The 13,247-nt window shown below is 37.7% G+C and overlaps 1 protein-coding gene and 1 long non-coding RNA gene across 2 annotated transcripts in view; both read right to left on the minus strand.

The window, feature by feature from the left end:
* LOC107574443 (advillin-like) overlaps nt 1-13,247 on the minus strand; it is a 37,710-nt gene that overhangs the window by 6,935 nt on the left and 17,528 nt on the right. The window contains exons 5-10 of the mRNA XM_016260881.1: nt 6,413-6,609; nt 6,050-6,158; nt 5,688-5,798; nt 5,394-5,599; nt 5,187-5,265; nt 4,400-4,498 (exon numbers count right to left, since the gene is read on the minus strand). Coding sequence (XP_016116367.1) covers nt 4,400-4,498; nt 5,187-5,265; nt 5,394-5,599; nt 5,688-5,798; nt 6,050-6,158; nt 6,413-6,609 — 801 coding nt within the window. The remainder of the gene's footprint in view (nt 1-4,399; nt 4,499-5,186; nt 5,266-5,393; nt 5,600-5,687; nt 5,799-6,049; nt 6,159-6,412; nt 6,610-13,247) is intronic.
* LOC107574445 (uncharacterized) overlaps nt 10,731-13,247 on the minus strand; it is a 3,405-nt gene continuing 888 nt past the window's right edge. The window contains exons 2-3 of the long non-coding RNA XR_001607674.1: nt 11,160-11,240; nt 10,731-10,766 (exon numbers count right to left, since the gene is read on the minus strand). This is a non-coding gene — a long non-coding RNA (uncharacterized lncRNA). The remainder of the gene's footprint in view (nt 10,767-11,159; nt 11,241-13,247) is intronic.

Consider the following 13,247-nt stretch of genomic DNA (forward strand, 5'->3'; position numbering starts at 1 on the left):
GCACACTGTATGCAAGGGGGTAAACATAATTTCCCTCTCAAAACACTGTTTTGATTTCTAAGTGAAGAAATGATGTGTAAGTGTTTTCACACATGATCACTGTGTGTAGATCATCAGTAAATGAGTGTGGCATTTAAATGGCAGTGTTTCTCAAATGAAACAAAAGAGCTGTCATTTTTGAATTATGTGTGTAAAGTAGAGAACTGTGTTTAGAGTTTTGCAACAGTTTGTTTTACTATAGCAAACTGAGTTTAAAGCATGTAATGTGCTTGTAGTTTTGCAGACTTGGTCTAAAGGTTATGTATATGAGTGAATGGTTTTACTGAGTGCGCCTCAAGTACCGCTTTTAGTGTCTAAGCAATTTTAAAAAACTGTCTTGACTTCAAACCATTGCTTCCGACTGAAATACGAGTGTATAATCCATAATAACGCTTCCTCCAGTGAAAAAGTGCATCTGCTGTTGTCTCTCACATCTAAATATATTAGTTTAGAGCTGTTTAAACGCTGCTTGATCTGTGCAGATTTCTCTCCTGATTCACACCAGAACACTGACTCACTGGAGGAAGCATTATTATGGATTATGTCAAGTCACCTTTATTTGTATAGCGCTTTAAACAATACTGATTGTGTCAAAGCAGCGTTACAGTGTCAAATAGTTTGTCAATATTGCAAGAAGACAATAACAAAGAGTCATTTTTCCAGATAAAGTCAGTTTGATTATAGACTTGTATTTTAGCCAAAGCAATGGTTAAAAAAGTCTTGATTTGTTTCTTACAGACACCATAGTGGATTAAACTGCAGCACACAGGTCATAGAGTATAAATGAAATAAAGGGAAAATCACTCTCCTCCAGCAGCGGCTGAAATAAGATGGAAATAATAAAAAATACAGGAACTCACCAGAGCCCTGGTCATTGCTGCTTGTCTCTCTGCTTTGTTGGCTGTCTTTCCCTTCCACACAAATATTGACATTCCCCCCTGGTCCAAAATGTAGCAGTCCTGAAAGAAAGAAAGAAAGAAAGAAAGAAAGAAAGAAAGAAAGAAAGAAAGAAAGAAAGAAAGAAAGAAAGAAAGAAAGAAAGAAAGAAAGAAAGAAAGAAAGAAAGAAAGAAAGAAAGAAAGAAAGAAAGAAAGAAAGAAAGAAAGAAAGAAAGAAAGAAAGAAAGAAAGACAGAATCTGAGAGATTTCTGCCCCTCCATTGACAGTCCATGCATCTACCACTTTGATGCTTCAAAGAGTTCGTAAAACCAGTCCACATTAACCGAACGGTTTTAGTCCCAGTTTTCTGCAGAGACTTGATCGCTTTATATGATGAACAGATTTAATTTAATTTCTTTTATTCACATATTTACATATTTAATTAAAAATATCTTCATTTATTTTCCATTTTTGGGTGAACTATCCTTTTAAGTAGTGTCTTCTAGTACCACAGGTACCAAAATGGTCCCTAATGTGATTCTCAAGATACAAATTATCGAATGCACTGGCCAATTTGCAGGTGGAAATGAGCTGGAACAGCTTTGACACTGGGAGTGTCTTTCTGCTGGATCTTGGCAAGACCCTTCTCCAGTGGAATGGCCCTGAAAGCAACAAACAAGAACGTCTGAAGGTATGAGTTACATGAGCGATCGTAAGGTTTTGGGTTCTTTTAGATCAGGGCTGCCCAACCCTGTTCTTGGAGATCTACCTTCCTACAGAGTTCAGCTCCAACCCTGATCAAACATAACTGAACCAACTAATTAGGATCTGAAGGAGCACTTGATAATTACAGACAGCTGTGTTTCATCGGGGTTGGAACTGAACTCTGCAGGAAGGTAGATCTCCAGGAACAGGGTTGGGCACCCCTTTTTTAGATCGTAATGTCATGCTGCTCCTTGTTGACTGTAAGGGCATGATGCTGGCCAAGGACATCAGGGATCGTGAGAGAGGGGGTCGGCCAGAAATCGGTGTGATTGAGGGGGATGCAGAGGCAAACTCCCCGTCATCAATGGAAGTGATGGTGAGCATTTTGGGTGAACGGCCCTCTAAACTGCCCAGCGGGACTCCGGATGAAATAACTGACCAGGAGCAAATGTCTAAGCTGACCCTCTATCAGTAAGTGCTGTCAGCTCCAAGTTACGTCTTAAATGCTAACTGTTTGTATTAACTAACATGTCGTTTGATTGAATAATCGGCTCACCTGATGTTCACGGGGTACTAGTTAGAATGTCTACCAGTCCTCTAACAAACCTTGAACTTTGCAGTGTGTCGGACGCTAATGGAGCTATGAATATCACAGAGATTGCAACCAGTCCACTCACACAGGACATGCTGAATCACGATGTAAGTGGTAATTTGTGTAAAATGCATTATTAATTTATTCCCATTAGACCATAGCAAGTCAATCCAAAATATAAATAAATATCATTTGACCAAATATTTACTTTCATGCAATTGTGTTCATTTGTATTTAATTTGTTGGTCAGAAAGTAAGTTCGCAAAAATGTCTAAAGTATAGAAACCTTTTGATGAAAAAGGTTTGTGCAGCAACCACAGACCCTTTGAGAGATAATATATTGCAAAACACTTTTGCTGCTATTGTGGTGGGTTATGGGTAAGTTTAAGAACAGGTTTGGTGGTATGGTTAGGTGTAAGGGATGGGTCAACAGTGTAATTATGAATGTAATTACAGAAATCAATTATATAAAAATATAGGTATTTTTAAAAATATAAGTATGTGCTCAATAAGTGCATTGTATCAAATGATTAATTTGAATGTAAGTACATAGTAGTTAAGGCCACCTAATATAAAGTGGGACCATTTATTTATTTCAGGACTGCTACATTTTGGACCAGGGGGGAATGTCAATATTTGTGTGGAAGGGAAAGACAGCCAACAAAGCAGAGAGACAAGCAGCAATGACCAGGGCTCTGGTGAGTTCCTGTATTTTTTATTATTTCCATCTTATTTCAGCCGCTGCTGGAGGAGAGTGATTTTCCCTTTATTTCATTTATACTCTATGACCTGTGTGCTGCAGTTTAATCCACTATGGTGTCTGTAAGAAACAAATCAAGACTTTTTTAACCATTGCTTTGGCTAAAATACAAGTCTATAATCAAACTGACTTTATCTGGAAAAATGACTCTTTGTTATTGTCTTCTTGCAATATTGACAAACTATTTGACACTGTAACGCTGCTTTGACACAATCAGTATTGTTTAAAGCGCTATACAAATAAAGGTGACTTGACATAATCCATAATAATGCTTCCTCCAGTGAGTCAGTGTTCTGGTGTGAATCAGGAGAGAAATCTGCACAGATCAAGCAGCGTTTAAACAGCTCTAAACTAATATATTTAGATGTGAGAGACAACAGCAGATGCACTTTTTCACTGGAGGAAGCGTTATTATGGATTATACACTCGTATTTCAGTCGGAAGCAATGGTTTGAAGTCAAGACAGTTTTTTAAAATTGCTTAGACACTAAAAGCGGTACTTGAGGCGCACTCAGTAAAACCATTCACTCATATACATAACCTTTAGACCAAGTCTGCAAAACTACAAGCACATTACATGCTTTAAACTCAGTTTGCTATAGTAAAACAAACTGTTGCAAAACTCTAAACACAGTTCTCTACTTTACACACATAATTCAAAAATGGCAGTGTTTCTCAAATGAAACAAAAGAGCTGTCATTTTTGAATTATGTGTGTAAAGTAGAGAACTGTGTTTAGAGTTTTGCAACAGTTTGTTTTACTATAGCAAACTGAGTTTAAAGCATGTAATGTGCTTGTAGTTTTGCAGACTTGGTCTAAAGGTTATGTATATGAGTGAATGGTTTTACTGAGTGCGCCTCAAGTACCGCTTTTAGTGTCTAAGCAATTTTTAAAAACTGTCTTGACTTCAAACCATTGCTTCCGACTGAAATACGAGTGTATAATCCATAATAACGCTTCCTCCAGTGAAAAAGTGCATCTGCTGTTGTCTCTCACATCTAAATATATTAGTTTAGAGCTGTTTAAACGCTGCTTGATCTGTGCAGATTTCTCTCCTGATTCACACCAGAACACTGACTCACTGGAGGAAGCATTATTATGGATTATGTCAAGTCACCTTTATTTGTATAGCGCTTTAAACAATACTGATTGTGTCAAAGCAGCGTTACAGTGTCAAATAGTTTGTCAATATTGCAAGAAGACAATAACAAAGAGTCATTTTTCCAGATAAAGTCAGTTTGATTATAGACTTGTATTTTAGCCAAAGCAATGGTTAAAAAAGTCTTGATTTGTTTCTTACAGACACCATAGTGGATTAAACTGCAGCACACAGGTCATAGAGTATAAATGAAATAAAGGGAAAATCACTCTCCTCCAGCAGCGGCTGAAATAAGATGGAAATAATAAAAAATACAGGAACTCACCAGAGCCCTGGTCATTGCTGCTTGTCTCTCTGCTTTGTTGGCTGTCTTTCCCTTCCACACAAATATTGACATTCCCCCCTGGTCCAAAATGTAGCAGTCCTGAAAGAAAGAAAGAAAGAAAGAAAGAAAGAAAGAAAGAAAGAAAGAAAGAAAGAAAGAAAGGCAACAACTGCTTAAAATAATAGAGATTTTTCATATGAAATACTATTTTTTTTTGTAGTATATTTATATACACATGATAAATTATACTAAAGCATGTTTCAGCAATCAGGGTCAGAAATGTTGTGCATTAATGCATTCCTTTTGATTTTGTTTTCTTTTGTTGTCTAACATTTGACATATTCATAATAATAAATCCTAGGCCCTTATATTTATGGTTTTAGTGTGCCACCACAGTGACATGTAGTTAACATATCTGTTATTCTCAGAGGAGAGTGTTGAGATGCCTTCCACTATTTGTGTTAATGTAATAACTGGATGGATAAATGTCAAGTTAATTAATTTAATTTAGTTGAAAACACATGCAAAAAGTATGTGAAAAAAGGGTCTGTGATTGCTATACAAACCTTTTGCATCAAAGAAAATCTCCCCTGTATATAGAAGCATTTGTAAACTTACTTTCTGACCAACAAATCAAACACAAATGAACACACAATTTCATGAAAGCAAATATTTGATCAGATGATATTTTGGATTGACTTGTTATGTTCTAATGGGAATAAACAATATAAGAGTGGATTATCACTAAATTACCACTACAGCTGCAAAAGTTCATGTGTGTACTTGCATCGTGATTCAGCATGTCCTGTGTGAGTGGACTGGTTGCAATCTCTGTGATGTTCATAGCTCCATTAGCGTCTGACACACTGCAACGTTTAAGGTTTGTTAGATTAAGTAAGGAATTCTAACTAGTACCCCGTAAACATTAGGTGAGCCGATGAATCAATTAAATGACATATTAGGTAATACAAGACCTAGAGCGGATAGCACTTACTGATAGAGGGTGAGCTTAGACATTTGCTCCTGGTCAGTTATTTCATCAGGCGTCCCACTGGGCAGCTTAGAGGGCCGTCCACCCAAAAGGCTCACCATCAACTCCATTAACGAAGGGGAGTTTGCCTCTGCATCCCCCTCAATCACGCCGATTTCTGGCCGACCCCCTCTCTCACGATCCCTGATGTCCTTGGCCAGCATCATGCCCTTACAGTCAACAATGAGCAGCATGACATTATGATTTAAAAGAACCCAAAACTTTACCATAAGTATATATAAATACATAAGAGGCCACCTTCAGACGTTCTTGTCTGTTGCTTTCAGGGCCATTCCACTGGATAATAGTCTTGCCGAGATCCAGCAGAAAGACACTCCCAGTGTCAAAGCTGTTCCAGCTCATTTCCACCTGCAGATTGGCCAGTTATTTACTCATTCATCGCTTGAGAATCATAGCCTCGGTAATTTCACTCTGACGGAGATCCACAAGCATTTTGATAATTGGACAGATCCATTCAAGATCAGACGAAGGATTGTGAGGAACATTAGGGTTAAAAACACTCAGGCAAACTAAATCAAGGAACCAGACAAACATTCATCATGTGGTACCTGTGGTACTAGAAGACATTTAGTAATACTCCAGACAAAGAGTTTGCTCACCTCTGTGCCAGTCACTTTCCTTTTTCCTTTCACGTGCAGCAGTCTTTGAATGTTATAAGTGTTTGTCTCCACGTGGTTCATTCCCGACGACACTCCTCCGGACTTATAACTAAGGACATATGAAGACATGTATTTGTGGCTTTTTGTCATCTTCGTGAACCATACACAGAAGAACGTAAGAATGTAAGGTTGGACTGTTTCTAGATATGAGTGGCCGCTAAGCGGCCCCAAGCCACCAGGGGGCCTTGTAAAGTAAGGTTTTTTTTTTAGGTTACATGTACAATAACAGTGGCTTGCACAACTTTATTTCTCGCAGCTATTTTGCTCTATTATAATTAGATCTGACAGATTTGGGATGCTTACATTATGCCCTGTTTGAAATATCCGCAGAAGATGCTGGATTCGTGGTGCTGCACCTCCCGGTGCTGAACAGGTGAGGAGCCCAGGAACTCATCCAGCTGCATGGCATAGACAGCAGCAGCTCCCTGTTCATCCAGTGTAGACATGGATCCTATCCAGTAATGAATGTCATAGTATGCAGATTTGCCACCTTTGCGTGTCTGCATATAGATGACAGACATAGGATGTAAAACCTGAGGCTGTAACTGAATTTTTAATTGCTTATGTGATGTCTAAGCACCAAGAGCTGTCGAACAGGAAATTGTCAGGTTAGGCTGAAGGGATGAGGCGAGGACAATGGGTTCTTTATTATAGTTCAAAAATAACACAAAAGACAATACAAACTACCTCAAGGAGGGGAAAATATAGTCCAAGCAGGCAGTGACAGGACTGGAGCTCACATGACACACACACACACACACTCTCTCTCTCTCTCTCTCTCTCTCAATGCACACAATAAGTGTCATCCACATTCAATCATATGTTTCTTCGATAGATTTTAATCAATTGTTCCACCATCAACTTCTTCTTTGACCATCTATTGCTGACAGAATTGAATGCTACCTCGATTCTCCAGATGAGTGTCCCTGGAGAGTGTGTGATGGCTCTGAATGTGTGCTGCATGATTCAGCGGTGCGCACCGGACTAAAAACCAACAGAGAAAAGAGTCCATTGGGTTATTAGCTTTAATTCAGCATCACTACATGTTTCATTCATGTTTAAGAAGTAATTGCCAGCATTCTTTACACTTACGTTTTATTATGTTTAACTAAGTGTAACGTAGTTTTAAGAAAAGCCACTTCTTTAATTGGAACAAAACAAACGTTTGCATGGCAAGTTGTTACCTGGAAGTCGAAGCAGTGGTTTAGAAGAGCTTTAGAGATGATTCCCTTCAGATGGATAAAGGCTGGTGTGTAAATCCGGTCAGAGACAGGTGAGCAAGTCCAGGACAGAGCAAAATATGCCCTTTTTTGTCCAGGTCTTTCGCACCGATTTTACAAACACTTCATTTGGTTGTATTTGCCTGCTGTTACTCAATCCTGAGCTCAACAACCAATCAGGATAAGACTTTAACACAGTCAATGCAAACGAGTAACGTCAACAACGAGAGATATTCAAAAGACAAGACAAGCGATCATAATCAGTCCATCAGGTGTGTTTAGAGCCAGCGCTTCCTCAAATGAATGCAGCAACATGGACTGTATCACTCTAGTACTTCTGAAGTGAAGTCAGATTATCACTGAAGGCTTAGGTGGGCTGTGAGGTCTTAGAGAGCTCTTGCTCTAGTGCTGCTGAAATGACTTGTCAATGAAATGTGAGGTTTCAATCGCATGATGCTATAACACTGACGTTACAAGATAGCTAAATATGTTGGAGGCACTGAATATACTTAACTGTGTAACACTAAATCATCTTTCTTTGAACATGTTCTTGATTATGTGACAAAAATGAAAGACTGTATGGTACCAAGACCATGTGCAGAGAGATCTGCACAGATCAAGCAGCGTTTAAACAGCTCTAAACACATATGTGGCTGGATTCTGATGTGAGAGATGACAGCAGATGCACTTTTTCACTGGAGGAAGCGTTATTATGGGTTATGGATTAACATCTTAATGCTGGATGTGTTTCAGCTTTTGTCTTCTCCAGATCTGAACTGATGGACTGGAGTGCTGTGGATTACTTGTGATGCTTTTATCAGCTGTTTGGTCTTTTCATTTTTGGATGAAACTCTTCCTTTGAATCACTGATAACAGTTTGAATCATTCAAAATATTTTATTTTGCACAAAAAACAAACACGAGTAGAGGATCAAAATGATACATTTAGACACACATTTGCTTTGACGAGGTGACGCACCGTTCTGACACGGCTTCTGCGGTCACTCATTTTAATGTCCACCACAAAATGAGTTCAAATATAAAAACCACTTACAGTAGCTTAGTAGTAAAGACATCTTGTGTTGAACCGTCAGTTACATTAATAGTAAGGAATCAGTACGTATTAGAAATGACCTGAGAAACAAGATCTTGTGGGGAAGAAGAAACAAAGGTAACACTTCAGTAAAGGGATCAATTCTCACTATTAACTAGTTGCTTATTAGCATGCCTGTTATTAACATATCGGCTGTTTCTTAGTACTGATAAAGCACATATTCTGCATGAGCAGATTCTACATCCACAATGCTACCCAATACCTAATAATAATAAAGTTGTTAATAGCAAGAATTGGACCTTAAAATAAAACATGACCAAAAAACTAATTAGCCACCTAAAAAAAAGGACGCTTTATGGTTCATCAATGTGATCTTAGCAGCACAACTAATCAATCATATTTCTTAAATTAGAAAAAAAAAAATTTTAAAACCTTTGCAGTAAATACAAATAGTTTTTGGGTTACACTTTATTTTAAGGTGTCCTTGTTGCAGTGTAATTATACATTTAAGTACTGAGTAATATTAATAAACTACATGTACTTGAACTACATGTAACATGTGTAACAAGGACACCTTAAGATAAAGTGTTACCAGTTTTTGTGTTACATTGCATATGAACTAGAGTCCTATGAACAACAGCTGAGCATTGGAAACAGCTTGAAATATCATTTTCAGATTCACTCTGCTGGTGCACTGATTCCTAACACGGCGAATGGCTTCTGTTTCTTCCACAGACGTGTGTTTGCTGAGCTTGTGTAATTATCACAGTGGTACATTTAGGACAGTGAATGCCACTCACTTAACTGTAGGGGCCCCAAAGTTGCAAAAATACACAAAACTACATGCAGTTGCTTTAAATGAAGTAAAAAATAATATTTGGTGAAACCACCCTTTGCTTTAAACAGCTTTTTCCTGACAAAAATGAAAGACTGTATGGTACCAAGACCATGTGCAGAGAGATCTGCACAGATCAAGCAGCGTTTAAACAGCTCTAAACACATATGTGTCTGGATTCTGATGTGAGAGATGACAGCAGATGCACTTTTTCACTGGAGGAAGCGTTATTATGGGTTATGGATTAACATCTTAATGCTGGATGTGTTTCAGCTTTTGTCTTCTCCAGATCTGAACTGATGGACTGGAGTGCTGTGGATTACTTGTGATGCTTTTATCAGCTGTTTGGTCTTTTCATTTTTGGATGAAACTCTTCCTTTGAATCACTGATAACAGTTTGAATCATTCAAAATATTTTCTTTTGCACAAAAAACAAACACGAGTAGAGGATCAAAATGATACATTTAGACACACATTTGCTTTGACGAGGTGACGCACCGTTCTGACACGGCTTCTGCGGTCACTCATTTTAATGTCCACCACAAAATGAGTTCAAATATAAAAACCACTTACAGTAGCTTAGTAGTAAAGACATCTTGTGTTGAACCGTCAGTTACATTAATAGTAAGGAATCAGTACGTATTAGAAATGACCTGAGAAACAAGATCTTGTGGGGAAGAAGAAACAAAGGTAACACTTCAGTAAAGGGATCAATTCTCACTATTAACTAGTTGCTTATTAGCATGCCTGTTATTAACATATCGGCTGTTTCTTAGTACTGATAAAGCACATATTCTGCATGAGCAGATTCTACATCCACAATGCTACCCAATACCTAATAATAATAAAGTTGTTAATAGCAAGAATTGGACCTTAAAATAAAACATGACCAAAAAACTAATTAGCCACCTAAAAAAAAGGACGGTGGTTGATCAATGTGATCTTAGCAGCACAACTAATCAATCATATTTCTTAAATTAGAAAAAAAAATGTTTTAAAACCTTTGCAGTAAATACAAATAGTTTTTGGGTTACACTTTATTTTAAGGTGTCCTTGTTGCAGTGTAATTATACATTTAAGTACTGAGTAATATTAATAAACTACATGTACTTGAACTACATGTAACATGTGTAACAAGGACACCTTAAGATAAAGTGCAGGATGAACAGTTTGGTCACTTCTCAGTGTGCACTATGAAGACAGGAAAACGCCACTGAAGCAGTCAAGTGCTTCACAAAGGAGAGCTCACGAGGAAGATTTGCTCATCTAAACGAAGACTCAAGACACTCCTATTGATGATGCACTTAGTCGTCACGTCTCACAGCCCTCATCGCCTCCACACCTGCTCCTCAAACTCTCCAGAGTGTCTCAACTCGCTGTGAGCACTCTGACTCTTACAGCACTGACACTTGCCGTTTGCAGCCTAGCTTAGCATGCGTCGCTCGTCACAGCATCTTATGCAATTCATAAGAGTAAACATACAATTTGGTAGAAAAGGTATACAAAAACTTACAGTTTCTATGTTTTCAGAAAGCAGATCATCTTCACTCTAAAAACAAGTAAATAGACACATTTTCATTATAACAAACAAAAGTTTAAAATGTTTCTGATTGGTCTTTTAACAAAACTGATTCGAACTAATTAGTGCACCCTATTCAGCAAAAGCAGTTCTGTGAGAGAGACTTAAAGGAACAGATTTGAAGAAATGTAGCATTCCATCACAATAACCTAAAACAATGTGACTATTTCACTGGAGAAAGCAGTATTCACTGCAGAGCATCCATTGCTGAGACACTGATGCAGTGCTACATTTCTCCAAACCTGATGAAGACACACACTCATCCTGATCTGGGATGAGCACATTTTCAGATAACGTTCATTTTTGGTCTAACCACTGCTTTAAACACAATGAGGGAGTGATGTTCTGCTCCACTATACTAACATGGCTTTCTTGTCTTTGTCCTCGTTTTAATGATCCATATCTGCTATCGCTGCGTGACAGGTGTCTGCTCGATTCCTCTGCCTGCAAGACAAAAAAAAAAGCAATGACATTATTGATTACAAGTATAAAACAACAAAGAAATATCAAGAAAGTTTCAAACTGCATTTCCATGTCATTTGTCACACAATGTAATTTTGAACTAAAACATGGTAAAACGTGTGACTTTGAGGTGTTTTATGTTGTAGTTACAACGGCATCATATATATATATATATAAAACAACAACAAAAAACAGTAATACTGGCAAACAGTTCAAATGAATTATTTTATAATAAATAAGCATTCTTTAACTATACTTTAATTATTTCTTTTGGGAAAGAAAATCACGTGTCACGTGACTAGATTTGAAATGGTCTTCAGTTTTTGTTTGTCATATTTGTGGCCATGGAGTCTCGTGTCTGCTTACAACTTAAAACTTCAAGATCCTCCATGATTTACTATGAACTCACAAACATTCTCTCTCTTTGTCTGGATGTCATGTGATGATTCAGACCAGTCTGTCTGCTGCAGCAATTATATAAAACACCATAAGCGCTCTCACACACACACACACACACACATGCTCTGATGATGATGCTCACACTGGATATCTGTTATTCACAGTCCTTTAACCTCAAAACAACCAAACTTTAAAGGATTTTGAGAAGTTTAAAACATTAAATTTTTATTTCATATGCAAAGCTGTTACCCAATCACAGCAGCGGGTGTTTGCATCAGGCTGGTTGCATAAAAAAAGACTAGTTCTTTAAAATAATTGTCATCTCATTTGTTTTCTTCAAGACTGGTCATAACTTTTAAAGTCAGTTACAAAACGGTAGACTGGTCTCATTTGAATCTGAAAAGTAAGACTGATTAGCCCTTTGCTAACTGCTAGTTGGTCAAACTAGTTCTTAAGGCACAGTCTTAGGCCATGTCCACACGTACACAGGTATTTTTATAAACTGAGTTTTTCCTTCCGTTTTGAAAAAAAATCTCCGTCTACATGAAAATGCAAACGCATGCTATGAAGCACTGTCAAGAGCATGCCAAACCAACAGGTGGCGATATAATCTCAACCGTAAAGCCATGTTGGCCAATCAGAAGCCTGAAAAAGTCTCCAGTAGGCGGAGATAACAGCGCAGGCTCCGACGGCAGTTCCGCTGTCTACACGATAACACTGCAACCCGAGTTTCTGAAAATCTTCACCCTGGCCTTAACATAGTGGCTGTGTTTATGCAACTTGACCCTCAGAAGTCTGAAATCATGAAAATGCCCTTTCATTTTCTAAATTATCAAAGTTCTGATAAAAAAAATCCAAATAACATTATGAATGCACCTCAGGAAACATTATAAAATTAAAAAAATGCAGATCATGAGTCTTTCTTGAAAGCCTTTCACTAAAATAAAATAAGTATTAGCAATTAGTTCAAATGCATGGTGACACTTTAGTTAAGGAACCAATTCTCACTATAAACTAGTTGTTCATTAGCATGCATATTACTGGCATATTGACTGTTTATGAGTACTTATAAAGCACATATTTGTCAGACTCTGTTCCGTGTCTGTGTGTGCTTTCTTCCCCCCACGTGCTCCATGTTATGTTTATGTCCTTATTTGGTCTTCCTGTTCCCATTATGTTCCCTGATTAGTTCCATTAGTTCCAGCTGTGTTATTAATTATCTTCATTTGCTCCTGTGTATTTAAACTGTGTTCTGCCCCTCTCCTGTCCGGTATTGAATGTCTGTTGATGTCTACTTCATCAGCTACGTGTGTTTTCCTGGTTCCCTTGATTTCAGTAAAATCTTCTTGTTGATGTACTCCACGTCTCCTCGTTCCTCGCTCCAGTAGCACCGTGACAATATTAATGCCTTATTCTGCATGATTATATTTTATATCCCTTAATTCACTCCATATCTAAACAACTACATTACTAACTATTAATAAGCAGCAAATTAGTTGTTTATTGAGGCAAACATCGTAGTTATTAGTCAATAGTGAGAAATGGATCTTAAACTAAAGTGTGTCTCTTTATTTTAAATCAGTGCCCCTT

Source organism: Sinocyclocheilus grahami, unplaced genomic scaffold (assembly GCF_001515645.1).
Source record: "Sinocyclocheilus grahami isolate Dianchi unplaced genomic scaffold, SAMN03320097.WGS_v1.1 scaffold2231.1, whole genome shotgun sequence".
NCBI lineage: Eukaryota > Metazoa > Chordata > Actinopteri > Cypriniformes > Cyprinidae > Sinocyclocheilus > Sinocyclocheilus grahami.